Raw genomic sequence first — 18,243 nt, forward strand, 5'->3', positions numbered from 1 at the left:
AGAATCTGCAGCATATGCATTAATATTATTGCATTATCGCTCATGCTGAGAAAAAAAAAATATATATATATATATATAAAAGATGAATTCATATAATTCTTTCTTCAAATTGACCAAAGACCGGCCGGGATTTACGCTTTCCAGTACACTACGTCAACGATTATCATTCTGCAAAAATCTTTTCAACGCGGCTGCCTACTTTACTATAAGGGTTTTATTTGACATTCTAATAACTCCTTTCTTCAGTACTGGATCTGGATGTCGACGATTATTAGAGGACGATACCGACCGCAATTGTCAAAGGCAGTATCTCGCCTACTTTTGACAATGGGGTAGCGGCGCGTCGTCCCACTGGTTCTGGTTCTGGTTCTGGACGCCGCGTACAAGAATGAAAAAAACTTTGCGTCTAGAGCAAATCTCTCGTCTCACCACCCAATTTGGCACCACAAAACCTTCTTGTTAAATATATATATATATATATATATATCGTTCGGCCACAACTCATCTGATTCTATCACATGTACGAACCTTCCAAAGAATTTTGACCCACAGCCCAGGCGCACGACATGCTTAAAGTCAGTCGTCGTTTTAAATTACGCACAGCAAAAGGTCGACTCGCCTTGCTTAGTTGCTCACTCCCTTTTTTTGTTTTTAAGTATTCTTCCCAGTTGAATTTAACACTTACCAGCTGTGGCGACCATTGCTACCTACTTCGTACAATGATAATGGGCGAGCGAAGAACTAGACGGGCAATGGACTTGCGCTGCCTGCAATTTCTTTTCGTGGCAGTCAATTCAAGATAGATATTATTATCCATTTATTTAAAGGACCATGATTCAGCACGATTTTAACTCCCCCATCCCAAAGTCCTAACCTTCACCAAATAGCCGCATCAGACCAGAATAACAAGTAAACAGGATAATTGCTTCTTAGTTGTTTCCTTTCCTAGCAGTAGTAGAGTATTCCCTTGCTCTTTCCTTGCTTTGACAGTAAAGCTCTGAGTTAGACAGTGCTTTCCTGAAGAGTTAAAAAATAAACGATGAAATGATTTTCAAACGATGTTATAGAGCAGAAACAATATATGTGCAACTTCTTGATATCCAATAGCCTATAAGAATGCTTGTTGCTTAGTAGGGCAGACGGTGATAGTTAAGCACCAATCTGCAATCATGCCAAGGATTTTGATTATCCGCATTGCCTGGTTTTACCTCTGCGGCCTAGCGTTGACTGCATTAATATCGGCAGCCCAGAACAACACAAACACAAACACCACCGCCCCCGTCACCACCATCACCAAAGGTGCCAACATCACCAAATCACCAGGATGTCAGCGCCAGTGTGGAAACCTGACAGTTCCATATCCATTTGGAGTTGGCCCAGGATCTGGTTGTGCTATAGGGACTTGGTTTGAGATTACATGCAACACATCTTTCAACCCTCCCAAGCCTTTCATAGGTCAGCTAGAGATTTATGATATATCAGATAGCCAGATCCGCATTTCCAATGTCATGGCCAAGAAGTGCTACAGTCAATCCGGGGCATTGGTCCAGGATAACACAGCCTGGACCAACCTAGGGACTACGCCATACAGCTTTTCGGAACTAAACAAGTTCACTGTCATCGGCTGCGATGACTTCGCTCTCATAACAGGATCTGAAGGCCTCAACTTCACTAGTGGATGCGTATCTCTCTGCTCCAAAGCCGAGGACGTGCCAGATGGGTACTGTTCCGGCATTGGGTGTTGCCAAACATCCATACCCAGGGGTCTCAAGTACTATTTTGCTTCCCTCAGCTCCTTGAAGAACCATACGACGGTCTCCTCATTCGATCCCTGTAGCTATGCCTTTCTCGGTGAGCAGGATCGATTCATATTCCGCGGGGCGTCCGATTTTTCTGATCCTAATTTCATGCAGAGGACCTTGGCCACCGTTCCGATAGTGCTGGACTGGGCACTTGGAAACCTGAGTTGCTCAGCAGCCCAGAAAGCAAATGATTATGCATGCAAAGCTAACAGTGACTGCGTTGATTCAGAGACCGGATTTGGGGGGTATCGCTGCAGCTGCAATCCGGGTTACGAGGGCAATCCTTACGTCAGTCCAGGCTGCCAAGGTTGGTCATATAGTCATACATTTATCTGCTTTCTTTGAATCAAATCCCAAGAGATGGTGAAATTAAAACGTTGTTGCGCATGATTTTACTCTGACCTGATTTGCTTCTTGTTCTTTTTGTACTTCCCTATTTTTTTTTTGGCCAGACATCAACGAATGTGCAGATCCAAATAACAATCCCTGTGAAAGGATCTGTATCAACACTCCAGGTGCGTACAACTGCTCTTGTCCTGGAGGATATTATGGTGATGGCAAAAAAGATGGCCGTGGTTGCATTGCCAACAACAAAGAGCTCCCAGTAATCAAGCTTTCTCTAGGTAACTAGATGATGCTCATTCTTACAGAATTACGTATGTATCTTAAAGTTGGCTAAGGGTACCAAGCTATGATTATCTTATGAAGCTCTAATTTATGACACCAGATACGACAAATTAAAAAAAGAATAAAATCCTTCATGGCCACATCACGGCAATATTTACTGAGTCTAGCAAACTGCTATTCAGACCAAGAAGAAATACAAATGCAAAGACAAACAATCGAGACGATAAATTAACATCCTTTAAATAGTTCTACATCTCTTCAAATAATCGGCTTGTTTTCTTCTGTGGAAGATTTACTTCATGACATCACTTGTGACCAAACATCTGAGCTGCTTGTGAGAAGAATTAACTGCTGTCAATCATAATGCCCTGTTAGTCTACAGAACAAATTGGCATGCTTCATTGCTATGACTGCATGATCCAAAGCTATCAGCAGATGCTGATATCATCCCATGTGAAGATAGATTTTGATAAATGAAACTACCTTCATCTGATCACATAAAAAAGCTGTTATATACGATTCCTTGCTCTCGATTAAAATATGATTGATTTGCAGGTTTGGGTTTTGGCTTTCTGTCTTTGCTGGTGGGAATAACTTGGCTGTACTTTGGCATCAAAAAGAGGAAGCTTATTAAACTCAGAGAGAACTTCTTTCAGCAAAATGGTGGCTTGCTGTTGAAGCAACAACTGTCCTCAAATGGAGGTGGTGTGGAATCAACAAAAGTTTTTACGGCTGAAGAGCTAGAGAAAGCTACCAACAAATATGCAGATGACAGGATCCTCGGTCGAGGTGGTTATGGAACAGTCTACAAAGGAATTCTACCTGATAAACGCATTGTTGCAATCAAGAAGTCGAGAATAATGGACGAGAGTCAGATAGAGCAGTTTATCAATGAGATGGTTATTCTTACGCAGGTTAATCATCGTAATGTTGTGAAGCTCTTAGGGTGTTGTCTGGAGGCAGAAGTTCCCTTACTGGTTTATGAGTATGTCTCTAGCGGGACTCTCTTCCACCATATCCAAAACAGTGCAATGACTTGGTTATCCTGGGAGGATCGATTAAGGATAGCTGCTGAGGCTGCTGGTGCACTTTCTTACCTACATTCAGCGGCTTCAAAACCTGTAATTCATAGAGATGTTAAGTCTGCCAACATACTGCTGGATGAATATTATACTGCAAAAATATCGGATTTTGGAGCTTCGAGGCTAGTACCGCTGGATCAAACTCAAGTGACGACGCTAGTGCAAGGGACATTAGGATATCTGGACCCAGAATATTTCCATACAAGTCAGCTGACAGAAAAAAGTGATGTTTATAGCTTTGGTGTGGTCCTTGCAGAACTTTTAACAGGTAAAAAACCGCTTTGTATGGAGAGAAGCCAAAAAGAAAGGAACTTAGCCAAATATTTCCTCATGTCCATGAAGGAAAATCGATTGTTTCAAATTCTTGAGCCACGAGTTGTAAGGGAGGGGTCTTTAGAGCAGCTCCAAGCAGCTGGTGAGCTAGTAAAGAGATGCCTTTACTTAAGTGGCGTGGATAGGCCAACAATGAAGGAAGTTGCCATGGAACTGGAAGGATTAAGAAAGTTTACCCTTAGACATCCTTGGGCTAATCAACATGGTCATGAAGAATCAATGGGCTTAATGACAGAGAATGAAGCATCAGACCTTTACACCGTCCCAATGAGCCCTTATTCAGATACCGTACCCCTATCTGGGCAATACAGCTCAGACACAGCTCAGGTGATGTTCCCAGCAAACAGCCCCCGCTGATGATCGGTCTTAGCCTGCCTACTATATACATGTTCTTCGTATCCTCAATTTTCTAATTTTCAGTGTTCTTGAATTACGTCAATCTTCAATAATATCTGAGTATTAATGAGCTAGTTTTAAGAAACCTAGTCTGTATTTGGTCTAAATATTTTCGTCTGGACAGTGTTTTTTTCATTCATGGTTTTATTTTTGCAAATAAATTTCCAGAAAACTTGGTTTCAGTTTGCAAATAGCTCAGAAATTAAGAGAGAGAAAACTGAACTTTTCTTTTCTTAAGATAAATCCCTGCTGAAGGTTGATTCGAAGCTTCTAAGGCCTTGCTTCATCACGGCTTACTTTACTGGTTCAGGAGGAAATGGCTATGACCATGATAACATGTTTCTAGGCAGTTTTTTATTTTTTATTTTTTATTTTTTTTTGTTCGACAACAATCATCTATTCCTACTATCACGAGATTCAATCTCCATGAAAAACTCAATTGCGGCAGATACAATTTTTTCACTTGATCACTCTTATAAAAAAATTCAAATATGTTCACCCATTCTTCATTACATTCTCCTTAATTTAATTTATCCGCATCACCAAGAAAATTTTCTGAAATCACAAAATCATAATTGCCACCATCAATATTTTCAATATCATCATACTTTTGTGTTTATTGATTCACATTGACAACAGTATCAATTTTAGCAGTGTCACAATTTTCAACTAAATCGTCCATTTCGTAATTGACATCAACCAATTCCATCACATGATTTTTCTCTTCAAAAAATTCATCAATCTCGACAAAATTAACAATTTCTACATCGTCACGGTCTTTAGTCACCTCTTGATTTTGACCAATGATTTCACTCTCTTTTTTTCTCAATTACTTGTGAAATTTCTTCTTGAGTCACAAATTCTTTATTTTCATATGCACCCACAATTTTTCCTTTATTTGCCTTATTACAAATTTCTTCTTCATCAATTATTTCCAACAAAGTACGCAAATTATAATTTTCAACCATATTAAAAATATTAAAAGTTTCTTTATCACCAATAAACACACCCTCTTCCAAATTAACTTTTCATTTCAAACCAATTTTTTATTTAGGATTAGATTCATATGAAAATTCTATCATCAAAATATAGAAGAGATCTGACCAAAACCATAGAGGCGATTGAGTAGAGATGATAAGTCTTTTATAATACTCTTCAACCATTGATTTTTCACATTATTTTGAAAAATAATCTGACCTTCCTTTTCTTAAGTTCTTTTGATTGATCACTATTTAAATTGATCTCAAGAAATTCACTCAAATCACATTTTCTAAGATATTTGTGCATTATTCTTGACCATTCAAATCTTTTTTTATCACCACTAAATGTGGGTAAAATTTTGAATTTTTCACCATTTATAAATTCTATGTCCATGGTAACTCAAAACAATTTATGTACTTGAATTTCTTGGCCTCCCTGACTTCAGATTTGTTCAAATTTCACTGTAACAATTGACAATCTATCAGGACCTTTTTTTCTTTTCTTTTAATAACTGCATAATATCAATAATCATGACAGAGTCCCTCTTTTTAGACCTCTGTCCAATTCGGGTCTTTCCCTAATTCCAATCAACAAACGAATACTTCAAGACCAAGTCCCGTGATCAAATTTTTCAATATATGAGTACTTTACCACAACCTTTATACCGTTTTATGGTATACGTTTTTCTATCAAAAAATTTTGCACTCTCTCCAAACACTATAGATACCCTAGAGTTAAACTCTTGAATATAGAACTCTAATACCACTTGTTAGTACACAAGAAATATGCGTGCAGTGGAATTAATTTTAGCACATATAAAAATTTGTGGAAAAAGAAGGAGAACAAATACTCAACAAATGCTCAATAATTTTATTTAACTCAAAACCTAATAATAATAATATCAAATTGTAACTTTTCACTCACGATAACTCACAAATCTCAACTATTAGACTTTTTCTCAAACTTATTTTCAAAACTCAACTCGACTCAATTTTTCAAATAATAATCTGCTAGACTGGTAGTATTTATAGACTCCAAAGTTTTCTAAAACAAATACAATTATAAATCAAAATTTATTTGAAAACTGACTTGAGGTTTTCTATTCTAATATGAAAACTAGACAAACAAGACACAAAAAAAGAATTAGAAAATAAATATAATTTGATTTAATTTCCTTCAAAATGCAATTTAATCAACTTATCTTGGTTCTTTGTTACCGCATCAATTTTTTTTTTTTTTGGTGCTTCATTCTTAGGCATGCATGTTTTTCTTTTCATTTACTTGGTTAAACTTTTCGTATTTTAGAGAGCGTTGGTGAGGAGGGGATTCAGAAACAGAAAGATGGCATGGCATGCGAGGTGACTCGTATCGACATTCTGGTAGCCCATTAATGCCAGTAGAGATTGGATTGACTGTTGAGTAAGCAAGTGCGTGGCATCAAACCCGTCGATTTTCTGCTCCAACATTTGCATCATGCAGCCACATGTCACTCCCAAGCCGTTCGTGCCGATATCTTCTTGCACCCATGCACGAATAAATAAATAAAAGGTCTCTCTCTATATAGTATATAGTATATATGCTAAGTCCACCGCGCTAGCTTTCAGCAAATTAACCGTAAAACCTTTGCCTCATAACGTTGCATACTGATTCCCAAAAGGAGAAGGGAGTGAGAATGGCATCATCAGAAGAAGAGAGAGCTGAACTGAATGCCAGGGCTAGGCAGGGAGAAACTGTCGTCCCTGGCGGCACCGGCGGCAAGAGCCTCGAAGCCCAGGAGCACCTCGCTGAAGGTGACATCATTATTCTTGTCACGTCTCCTTAACTCACTCCCTCATTTCTATTTTTCACTCATGCTCAGCTCGTTGGTTACTAGTATTTAATCTATGTGTTTCCGATGGATTATGTAAAATGGATGTGTAATTTTATTTTTTTTTTGTTTAAAAATAAAAATGATGAAGGGAGGAGCCGAGGAGGGCAGAGCAGGAGGGAGCAGCTGGGAACGGAAGGGTATCAAGAAATGGGAAGCCGCGGAGGGCGGACTAGGAAAGAGCAGCTGGGAAGAGAAGGGTATCAGGAGATGGGCCGAAAGGGTGGACTGAGTACCATCGACAAGTCTGGAGGTGAACGTGCAGCTGAAGAAGGCGTTGAGATACATGAGTCCAAGTTCCGGACTTCTAACCGCTGAATCCACGGTCGAGCACAAGTCTTCCTGTACTTTGTTTCTTTTGACATCGGAGTGATTTGTATCCGACTCTCCATGAGAGGGAACTAATCATAAAACTGTTTGCTTGTAAGTCAAGTCGTAACGATCACTTTCACTCCCTGTCCCACTTATCTCGCAAATCCTTCTCCTTCCCAAAACTCCCCAAAAACCGAAAAAAAAAAAAAAAAAACACCCCGGACACTGGAAAGGAACAAAAAAAAAAAAGTGCAAAAGATTTTGTATTACGATACAACAATGCCCTATTTCAAAGTTAACACAAAATTATTATACAGATGGCCCAAGGTCAGACAGCTCCAGGGCCGACGAGAGCAGAAACGGTCCAAAAAAATTTGCCTGCGTGGGCCCTTGATTCCCGATGATTTGTTCTTTCTGCTCTCTGTCCTTTCCTTTCGATACCAGGGTAGGCGCGGCAACAAAATCAGCTGCTAATTGCTAAAGCAGTAACCAGAAGGCCAAGAATAAGAAATGGTTGTGCGCTAGCCTGGAAACCAGTCACGAGATATCAGGCAAAGCTATCAGGAGAATGAAGGTCTCAACAGTACTCAGTTTATGGTCAAATGCATGTTTGAAGCATAGCGCCTACTTTCTTTTTCTTGGTAAATTAATTCATTCTATGGCAAGCAGAGGGCGCTACTGCAGCCTGCACTTAGATTTAGCATCATTCATGTTGCCACAGGGAAAGAAAAGAAAGACATACCTGATACTTGACATCATATTTCACTGGGTCCTTGAGGAAGTACTTGAACTGCAACAAGAATCGTGCATATACAGATTTAGGATAACTTAAAAAAGAGTCCATATATGAAAGAAGGCTTTAAAATGCTAGGCACATGCAAAGTGGAATAATCAGCATCGACAGTTTTGCAAGCGGCATATGCATACACCTTTTCTGAGTCTAGGCCAAAGGCATGTATGTGCCTTTAGGATTTTGTGTTCCGTCACTATTGCACAACCAATTCAGCTGTGTCGGTCCACAAAGACAAATTTGCTAATTGTTATTTGTTGTTATAATTCAGTTATTAACCATAATGGCACTTCTAAGAAAGGATTAATCACTAAAAAGACATATACTAGCTGATCCCGGAGAAATGGCTTAATCGTTACAGAGACCTAAACGACCTAATCATGGACCCCTGGAAAGAACTTGCCTCACCTGGAAAAACACTTGTGGAACGATCAAACCTAGAAGTGCCAATGCATAATACGGCTTCCCACTGCCCAGAAGATAACCTACAATAGAATGGCGTCTTAATCGAGCAGGGAACTGAATATGTTAATTGAACACTATCAATTCAGTGGAAAATCAACAATCTGTTACAACTGAACAAAAGCACAACCACACCAGCAATCAACTAGTGCTTCGACATAGGACGGTGATTCTGTGTAGAGTTACCATGCGCTGTCAATTAAAACTCCGTAAGGGTAAGCCGCAACAGATTTGCATTAGAGCAGACAATTACCATGCCAGATCTGAGAATTAGCTCCACAAGGTCACTTGGACCTCTCCAAATTTAGATGGCAGAGATGATCAAAATGGCAGAATTGAGGGTATGTTTCAGCATGCATAACCCACAGCATTATCCCAGAGAAGTTTGAATAGTAAAATGCAAACTAAAGGAAAATCAGGCATGAAGCACTCTCTGAGCATGGTGCATTTGTAATTTATTGTGCATGAATTGCATCCAGACTTTCAATAGACGCGGCAGATAATCCAACTCTACACACAAACAAACCCGTTTTTCGGAACAGAAAAAATATAAATGCAAGTTTGCTGGCTAACAGAGTCTTGAAACTAAAACTTATGGTCAATGTATTAATACATGAATGGAACTTCTATGAACATTTTACTAAAAAGGACAACTTTTACCTGCCACTGATATTTGAGTAACGTCAATTGCACCAACGCAAATCCATTTCGCAGTCTCGGTGCCAAAAGCTACTGGAAGAGACTGTAATGCACATAATCAATGTCAACTAACATGCATGCTTTTAGACAGCAAGTGTTCATGCATAAACATGAAAAACTGAAAGGAAACAAACCTGAAGCCCCAGTGCTCTATCTCCTTCAACACTTTTGAAGTCATTTACAATGGCTATACCCAGCTAAAATGAAATAAAAGATGAAATTAGTTAAGCCAATTTTGACGGCGTCAAATGATGCATCTGCGGATACATACCCCAGCTATGCTATACAAGAGTGTGAGAACAATTATGTCAGGTGTAAGGGTCCCAAATAAAGCTTGACCAGCCCACCTGTAAGTGAGAAATTGAAGCAAATGTGCAGTCAGTGGATGTTGAGTTAACTTGAAACCAGGAAGTTGGAAATTGACTAGACCAATAGAAAAACTAGGTAGATACAAGAAACCATATAAAGAACAGTACTATGGAGCTGAACTATCAGCTTCAGGATGGAATAGTAAATTTTTTGGCATAAAGTAGAAGATATCACACCATGGCAAACTTATATAACTTGCTCCAAGAGCAAAATTGCCGATCCATCCATTCTGTTTAAGCTGCAATTAAGGAAACTCAGGTTGGGGTTTGAAACAAAAAGCAAATAAATAAAATTCATACGCTCTCTTGAGAGCGGAAAGGAGATAACCTTTAAAGGAGGAGCCGAGTAGATGTAGGATAGCAAGGACCCACCAACAGCAAGGTAGAATAGCACTGGGACATCATGCCCTGCCTAAAAAGTAAAAACACTTTAGGAACACGATTTAGTGTAACACACTACTAGGAGTTTTAAAGACCTACCCACACATCTAATAATCCAGCCAAACCAAGGCCAGCTAGAAGCAGCACCCATATTTGGGTAATCACCTGAAAGCCAAGTCTTAAGAAGTCAAATTTTAGTTTAAGTAAAGAAAATGTGTTATAAGATTCCAACTATTACAAACCTCAAACTCAGAGATTGCTCCAGAAGGAATTGGACGATAAGGTTCATTGATGGCATCAATCTCTCTATCATACCAGTCATTAAGTGTCTGGAGGTCAAAGCAACTAGAGTTACATTTTCGAAAGTTTCCAGAAGCCTATTGAGCTAGAAAAGCACCACAATAGCATCCATGGCATTAGTACCTGAGTATAGCCAGTTAGACATGGACCAGACATCAACATACAGACTAATGCTTTGGCCATATCGTCCAAACTCCAATGAAAGTTCCCTATCAGCAAATTCTTGTTAGAGCCAGAATATCAGATGAATAGATCCATAGAATAGATGAGAAATAAGCTCCAAAAATAATGTGCTTATGGCTGGAAATTTAGAATATTAGGGAAAGAAACTTGGCACTGGTTAGGACACAAAAGCAACAATGACACAGTCACAGATAAAACAATGCTCTTGCCGGGCAAAATGGGAGAGACTTCTAAAAGTAAACTGTCTGAATGAGTAGATTTATAGCCAGGTCTCAAGCTAAGAAAAAGGATGATATACTCTCACTGAACTCCAGAAAATATCTTTACTGGCATCCACGGATATCCTGACATTGTCCTAGCTGTCAAAACACCATTAAATTATCTATGTCTAGGCGCTAATTGACTACCAAGTGCAGTGATATAATAGGCCACAGGCTCAAAATGCTCTTCAGGAAATCAGGCAGAGTTGCACTTCCTAAAGTGATAATAATTGTGTAGGTATAAACAGAAATGCTAGGAAAGTACCAGACGCAGCAGCTCCACATACCACGCCCCATACAAGTGGAGGCCAAGTAACTGGCTTGGTAAGTTGAACCCGGATCTTCCATTTATCCTTGTGGTAAGAACAATGAATTCTAGATCAGTACATAGAACTGTGCAAATGCAATCTGCAAAAATTCTTCATCATTTCCGATTTATCTTTCTTTGGTTTTCTTTTTCTTATTTCATTTTTAGAATTCATTATACTGCATGTACCAGTAGTTTCCTTACTTCCGGTGATATTTCATTTCCTTTCTTGCAGTCCCTAGACCCCGAACACTAACAAAAAAAAAGGGAGGAGTGGTTTTCCTATAATTTTTGCCTTTTTGGTCACTAATTTTATGAGTCAAACAGAAGCTTGAAGAAATGAAAATAAATTGGTTTATTTTATTGCAGAAAAAAAAGTCTGCATCTTCGCTTCATTTCTCCACGCTCACCAATGAATACCCTTTTTTTCCAAATATTTCTCTTAGTTACCTCCATAAGTTGCAATGCAAGAAACAACATTTCCCACACTATAGCAAAATTAAACAAGCGAACACTCTCAGTAAAATTTGTGCCCCAAATATTTAAAATGTCATCACTCCCAGCTTCCTTTACGGGAAGAAGTAAACCAGGAAACAAACCAAGAACACTTTAAAAGTATTTAACTCAGCCACTTCAAGTCTTCAAGCAACCACCAGTTTAATTAGTTCGAGAAAAATTGTGAGATAAGAACCATATCCTTAAAGAGAAATGTAAACAAGAAAAGAACAGATAAATAACTCGTGCCTGAACTTTTTGACTTTTGGGTCAAGAGCAAGAGCAGCTATTGATTAACTCGGGATCCCAATTCTTGTTAGAATCGCCTCTCACCCCAAAAAAATGAAAAAAAAAAAAGTACTATGGGAGACTGGGGCCATCATAATTGCAAGGACTAGTTATTCCTTAGATAGGCACATCCAAAATTCGTAGAAAAAGGGAAAACAGAAAAAAGGGGAGGGTGGATAACTAACCGTTTCTTGCTTGGCCCCTTTAATTCCAAGAATCTGATTAATGCTTGAACCGCTACTACCACCGGCGGCCGCCGGTGTCTTATCCGGTACCTTAGCTTTTACTGCCACACATGTTCCAAACAGCAGATGTAAAACCCAAACCGACCCAAACAATTACAAAAGCAGCTCAGCTCCACTCAATCTCATAGATTGTATCCCATCGGGTTTAAGAATTTTTTTTTTTTTTTTAAACAAAAAGAAAAAAATGGAAAAAGAAAATAAGCTAATCCAAAATGCAGACGCGGACATACCTTCATTAGTATCAGTCTCTGTAGCTCTCACCACCAATCTTCGCGCTAAATCAGTTCAATGCCAGTCAATTGTCAACAAAAAAGGAAAGGAAGAAAAAAAAAGGGAGAAGTTTGGGAGCATTAATTAAAGTGAAGCAAGATGGAATGGATAAAGAGAGAGAGATAGAGAGTTGAGAAGAGATTACGAGTGAAAGAGACGGAAAGGGGTGAAGCGAGTTGAGAAGTTCGAAGTGGGTTGGAAATGGACCAGCTGGCATCGGATAATCTTATTGAAAGTACGCCGTTGAGAGCAGACGCCATGGGCAAATGATAGAAGTAGAACGAAGAAGCTTTACAAAGGCACCGAGGAAAGTGCTACTACTTCTACAAAAGTACTACAAAGTACCAACTCCGTGACGCCTACAACCCGTACGCTGTGAATCCTATAGTATAACTTGGACTCCTCCCTTCTTTTTCTCGCGACGCTGCACTCGCGAATATAGGGAGGACTGGTTTAATTTTATGGGCTTGGGTTGGGTTGGAGGATTCGTTTGAAAGTTTTGGTACTCCATCATTTGTCTGTTGGTCAGCGGCGTACTGACTAAAGCCCCTTATTGTGCTTTCGGTTAAAAAAAAAAATTTTATTTTAGGCATCAAAAGTACTTTTAAAATGTCTCATAATAAGATTAGGAGTAAAACAATTTTTTTTGTGTTCAAAGCACTTTTTAGTAAAAGTTCAAATTTTGTGCTTTTAAAATAATTTTTGTAATTTAAAAAATAAAATATTAAATTTAATCATTTTATCTCATATCATGAACTAAATAAAGATATAAGTACATCTAAAAATTTTTTAAATACATATTATTCAATTTAATAAGTACTTATTGAATTATGTCTTCCAACGATATATTTAAAAGTATTTAAACACTTTATAATGGCTTTTATTATAAGTTCAATGGTCTATATCATGCATACTCAAAAGGATATATATATATATATATATATATATTTTTTTTTACGTACATTAATCATGACACCATCATTTTAAAAAAAAAATGCATTTGATAGTATGACTAAAAGGAAAGTGGTTGTGGCCTCTGATTAAGGCTGATATTGATTTTTGGTTAAGCCCAATACCACACAAAGAGGATTCCAGAATGTGAATGGAAATCCTTTGAGAAGCCCATATCGGTTTCGGCTCAAAGCAATCCTACCATTCCGGTTCGAAAACCACTGGTTGAATTAAAACGATCGACTTGTTTTAAATATCTCAAATAATCCCATAACCAGTGGTTTTAAAAATTATCCTAAATAATCTACTATCCAAACACATTTATTAAATGGTTACAAGAAAATGTATATGTCACTGACCATATAAATTGCAGGCCTGTTTGATTCAGTCTGAACCAATTAACACTCTTCAAGTCAAACGAAGTTGACCTCATTTATTGGGTCTTTTCTCTCTTTTTTTTTTATCGTAAAAATACTCACAAAAATAATCCTACTTCTTTCCATGGAGAGTGAGGAATCAGAATACTAAATCCACTTATCTTTGAAAAAACAGGCTGGGGTGGCGGCCAATTGTTAATGGATCTAGCTTTGGTGACCAATTGTACTGCTCGTAAAATTCCTTCCCTTTTGCTGCAAGCTTAAGCTGCAGAACGAAACATTCCGGCGGTGATTCAGGCGAATACGATTCTGGAACCCACCCCAAGGCCAGGAGGATCAAGTAGGCTGTTCCCCCTCCTGTGAAGGTTCCCATGCATTTGCGAGAATAGACATATTCTGAAGCAGAAATTTGTGCGATTCCCGGTCCTCTGCATATGCTAAAATGATTCAAGTTACTTGTGCATCGACATGCAGGCCTACGTCATGAGGAGTTCAGAGGACTACTTGGCAACAAAACATTTTTTTTGAAAAAAAAAATAAAAGCCTCTCGATGCTTGATTTCCTCGTATTGGTATATTCTCGTAATTTAACTTGCCAGGCTCTGTCTCCAGGCGACTAATTACTCAGAATATGGTTGAAAAAAAGAAAACTCGGACATCTATTGCTCTGATATTGGTTCGGTGTAAATCTATGGGTACCGGGCCGTGTCAGCTCGACACCTAAAAGTCAGTCAAAATTTTTTTTTCAGCTCTAACATCTCGACACAACCCGGCAGCGGGAAATTTTTTTTTGTTATAAAGTTGTCGGCTGCCGGGCTGACAAGGCCCGGTAGCCGACAACTTTTGCAAAAAGTTGGCTGAAGCCCGGCAGCAAGTCCAATTTTTTTTTAAAAAAAAATGTCAGTCAAACATTCCTACTCTAATCAAGGCAGAGTGATGGGGGTTAAAGAATAATGCATTTAAGCAGAAGCAGAAACAATAGGTTACGTCTACGGTGAAAAGTTCATTTTTCTGCTCATAATAAGCAGAAGCAATGCAAGCAGGCCAACTGTAATATGTGGAGACGTACAAAGAAGTATATTGGGGCACTGGAGAAAGCGGATTATGCATGAATAAAAAATGTTATATATTTTAAAATCATAATAAAACCCCTCTTAAATATTTATTCATCATCTAATGTCCAATACTTATATTTGGGAAATTAAAATAGTTAAATAAATATTCTATTATAATATAAGTAACTATATGTCATTGAGTCGATTGAATAATAATTTATTTTTTCTTTTTTTGCCATCTCAACTAGTTGTCTATCAAGTTTCAATTGAAATAAAGATTTTATAATTATTTAAATTATTCAATAAAATAATCATTTTAAGATGAACATAAATATAAATACATTAAATTGTATTATCGAAATATTGGATTTCATATGAATGAAAGACAAGAAGAAATGGCAAGAAATTTTTTAAAATTCATATGAGTTCTTTATATTGGTAATCACCTTTATTTGTTATTATAATCATAATACCTAATCATAACCGATTGAAACTCATATCCTAATATTATTTACAACTAAAGTTACTATATACTAAAATTAAAATTTTCTTTTTTTCACTAAATTTTCTTTTATATATGATGTATGTGTTATCATTTGTTGATAATTAATATAACGAAAATATGTTATTTATGCTAATATGTCTTGACAATGTGGATTACTTTTAAGGATTTTAATGAGAATTAGACCACATTTTTTATGGATTCAATCTAATTCACATTTTATGTCATTTGAAATATAATTTTTTAAATCATAAGGGACCAAAAAATACGAAGTAAAACTTTTGACTAATTCTGACTTGTTTTGACCGTTATATATTATAGTTTTGTATTAGTTGTCCTAAATTTGGCTAAAATAAAAAATTTGCTATCATAATTATTTTGGTCAAAATATCACGGATTAGTTTAACTGATAGACCAAACGTTGGGGGACCAAAATTGCACATGTTCCTTTATTTTAATCATATTTGATATCCCAACCCTTTCTTTTATATTTACGCCTCAATTATTTGAAATATGAAACTCAATTAAAAAATAAAATCTACCATAATATTTGTTTTGGCATGTACAAAATTCACTAAATAATGTTGAAAATTTCACCCATTTTCCAATACAACAATTTCACCCTTTTTTTAAAAAAAACTTATGTCGCTTGACGTACTAAATCCGACAGTCTTTTAAGTTAATTAAATGATGTTTCAAAATTCGAACAGCAGAAATAGATGAAAACAGGTTTGTTAATTCAATAATTACTTCTATAAGATATTAAACTAAACAATGGCCGTTTTAAACAAAAAATCTCATTCATTTTATAATAAGATGCAGTTCTCAAATTGTTGAAAAATTATTTGTTAAAATTGTTATGTAATTTTTAATGTACAATATAATTTTATAAATATAAATTTATTATGCAATATAAAAACAAAATAGTCATATACAATGTCTATCATAATTATCCCGAAATGAACTTTCCACCGTAGACGTAACCTATTGTTTATGCTTCTGCTTAAATGCATTATTCTTTAACCCCTATTGCTTAAATGCTTCTGCCTTGATTAGAGTCGGAATGCTTGACTGACACTTTTTTTAAAAAAAAAAATTGGACTGGCTTTGCAGAAGTTGTCGGCTACGGGGCCTTGTCAGCCCGGCAGTCGACAACTTTTTAAAAAATAAAAAAAAATAAATTCCGCTGCTGGGCTGTATGTCAGAGCTGAAAAAAAAATTTTGACTGACTTTTGGGTGCCGGGCTGACACGTCCCGGTACCCATAGATTTGCACCAGACTAATGTCAGAGCAATAGATGTCCGAATTTTCTTTTTTTCAACCGTATTCTGAGTAATTAGCCTCTCCAGGCGGATTACAAGAGTATTTAAATTTTAAACCCAAATTGTATTGTGAAAAAAGATTGATTGGATGGATGGCTGCTGATTGGAGCAGCGTTTGGCATTATACATTTTATTCGCAGTTGTGATAGAAAAGCCAATTAATATTGACGATTTATGTTGTACTATGTCGTATTGAATCTGGAAGTTTACACTAATTAAACATTTAATTTAGTCAGTAGGTATAGGCATCCGTGGGTATTAGAGAGCTAATTCCTCTTCTTTTTTTTTGTCGGTACAAAGATAAAGAGAAAAGTGACGGGGGGATTAAAAAAAAAAGATAAAGAGAAAAGTGGTCGGGGAATAAAAAAACGTGACGGGAAGAAATCCACGTGTATGGACCTCAGAACGTAAGCGCGCCCTTGGCTCGCTGCAAAACGTTAAAAAACCAGCTCGTTCCAGCTGAGAGGTACCCAGCATCCATCCCGGACTTGGGCCGCAGAGTGGGGTATCTTTCTCCCTAACTCCGGCAATGCTACCCACTCAAGTTTGAACTCGAGTATTATTTTTGCATGTTGAGTTGAGTTCAATTATGATGATACTCAAGTCACATTCTTAATAAAGACTCTAAGTATTGTAATTATCAAATTACTATAGTCATGTAAATTAAAGTTTTTTCATGAATAATTTATATAATTTTTTTGTATGTAACAAACAAAATTTTTATACAAAATTGGTTCATTTTAACTATTCCCTAATTGCACACACATTAGATGTGTCCTTAACACTCGTCTTATTTAAATTAAGAGTTTTGGATGAGAAAATAGAATTGAGAATATTGAGATGAGAAGATATTTTGAAAACAAAGAAAGTGGGAGAGATGGGCCCTGTCGATGAGATAAGCCTGTTTGGAATTTGATGAAATGTAAAACAAATAATTATATATATATAATATTTTACAAATAATTTCCTATCCAAACAAACCTGCGAAATATTTGTGAAAAGAGAATGCTGCAAGCCTTGCGATTACCGCTTTTACTTGCCATCTTTCTATCATTTGCACTGATAAGAAACACTAGTCGAACATAAAAATCAGCTTAAGTGGAATCTCTATTATTTGATGCCATGTAAGCATGTAAAGAATAACCGTCCCCAGAAAAGAAGAAAGAGGAAAAAGGATTATCTTCAATAATGGCATTACATCTAGGGATGGCAATGGGGGCGGGGGTGGGGCGGGGGCGGTCCCGTCACCCGCCAAAAAAAAATTATATATATAATTATATATAATATATAATTTAATTAGTTATAAACTTATGATAATGATATTATTAGTTAGATGTATTATATAATGTATATTAGTGCATGTAATATAATTGATATTATCAATTATATGAATAATTAGACATGTCTACTAATAGAATTTATTAATTAGTTATACTAAATTTACTAATATATTTATACTAAATTTCTAATTACACTTAATAGAATAACACTTTTTTCTAAAAAAAAAAGCACAAACACAATAATGAATTAGTGATTGTATTTGTACCAAAAGTGAAAACTTAACTATTTTAGTTGTATTTATTTCATCA

General features: G+C 36.8%; 3 protein-coding genes across 3 annotated transcripts; 2 read left to right on the top strand and 1 right to left on the bottom strand.

The window, feature by feature from the left end:
• The first annotated feature begins 1,169 nt into the window (after positions 1-1,169).
• Positions 1,170-4,201, top strand: LOC113772824 (wall-associated receptor kinase 2-like). The gene is made up of 3 exons (XM_027317302.1): positions 1,170-2,109; positions 2,255-2,425; positions 2,985-4,201. The coding sequence occupies exons 1-3, from the start codon at positions 1,170-1,172 to the stop codon at positions 4,199-4,201; spliced, it is 2,328 nt and encodes a 775-aa protein (XP_027173103.1).
• A 2,630-nt stretch (positions 4,202-6,831) lies between these two features.
• Positions 6,832-7,539, top strand: LOC113775096 (protein SLE1). The gene is made up of 2 exons (XM_027319835.1): positions 6,832-7,011; positions 7,180-7,539. The coding sequence occupies exons 1-2, from the start codon at positions 6,894-6,896 to the stop codon at positions 7,404-7,406; spliced, it is 345 nt and encodes a 114-aa protein (XP_027175636.1). The 5' UTR covers positions 6,832-6,893; the 3' UTR covers positions 7,407-7,539.
• A 101-nt stretch (positions 7,540-7,640) lies between these two features.
• On the bottom strand, positions 7,641-12,835 carry LOC113775095 (chlorophyll synthase, chloroplastic). Its single transcript, XM_027319834.1, has 15 exons — positions 12,594-12,835; positions 12,409-12,453; positions 12,119-12,219; positions 11,109-11,196; positions 10,524-10,609; positions 10,343-10,429; positions 10,200-10,265; positions 10,048-10,131; positions 9,897-9,958; positions 9,623-9,698; positions 9,486-9,548; positions 9,313-9,394; positions 8,599-8,675; positions 8,143-8,190; positions 7,641-7,926 (listed from the first exon to the last, which is right to left on the bottom strand). Exons 1-15 carry the CDS (start codon positions 12,706-12,708, stop codon positions 7,864-7,866), a joined length of 1,143 nt encoding a protein of 380 aa, XP_027175635.1. The 5' UTR covers positions 12,709-12,835; the 3' UTR covers positions 7,641-7,863.
• Between the last annotated feature and the right edge of the window lie 5,408 nt (positions 12,836-18,243).

The sequence above is a fragment of the Coffea eugenioides genome, chromosome 6, assembly GCF_003713205.1.
Source record: "Coffea eugenioides isolate CCC68of chromosome 6, Ceug_1.0, whole genome shotgun sequence".
Lineage (NCBI taxonomy): Eukaryota > Viridiplantae > Streptophyta > Magnoliopsida > Gentianales > Rubiaceae > Coffea > Coffea eugenioides.

Excerpts from the sequence above, each read along its gene's own strand:
- LOC113772824 (XM_027317302.1), top strand. The coding sequence starts at position 1,170 with ATGCCAAGGATTTTGATTATCCGCATTGCCTGGTTTTACCTCTGCGGC. Across the intron at positions 2,110-2,254 it reads CGTCAGTCCAGGCTGCCAAG|ACATCAACGAATGTGCAGAT; the intron begins GTTGGTCATATA and ends TTTTTTGGCCAG. Across the intron at positions 2,426-2,984 it reads AGTAATCAAGCTTTCTCTAG|GTTTGGGTTTTGGCTTTCTG; the intron begins GTAACTAGATGA and ends ATTGATTTGCAG.
- LOC113775096 (XM_027319835.1), top strand. The coding sequence starts at position 6,894 with ATGGCATCATCAGAAGAAGAGAGAGCTGAACTGAATGCCAGGGCTAGG. Across the intron at positions 7,012-7,179 it reads CCAGGAGCACCTCGCTGAAG|GGAGGAGCCGAGGAGGGCAG; the intron begins GTGACATCATTA and ends AAAATGATGAAG.
- LOC113775095 (XM_027319834.1), bottom strand. The coding sequence starts at position 12,708 with ATGGCGTCTGCTCTCAACGGCGTACTTTCAATAAGATTATCCGATGCC. Across the intron at positions 11,197-12,118 it reads AAGGGGCCAAGCAAGAAACG|GATAAATGGAAGATCCGGGT; the intron begins GTTAGTTATCCA and ends TCTTACCACAAG. Across the intron at positions 9,395-9,485 it reads ATAGAGCACTGGGGCTTCAG|TCTCTTCCAGTAGCTTTTGG; the intron begins GTTTGTTTCCTT and ends TGTGCATTACAG.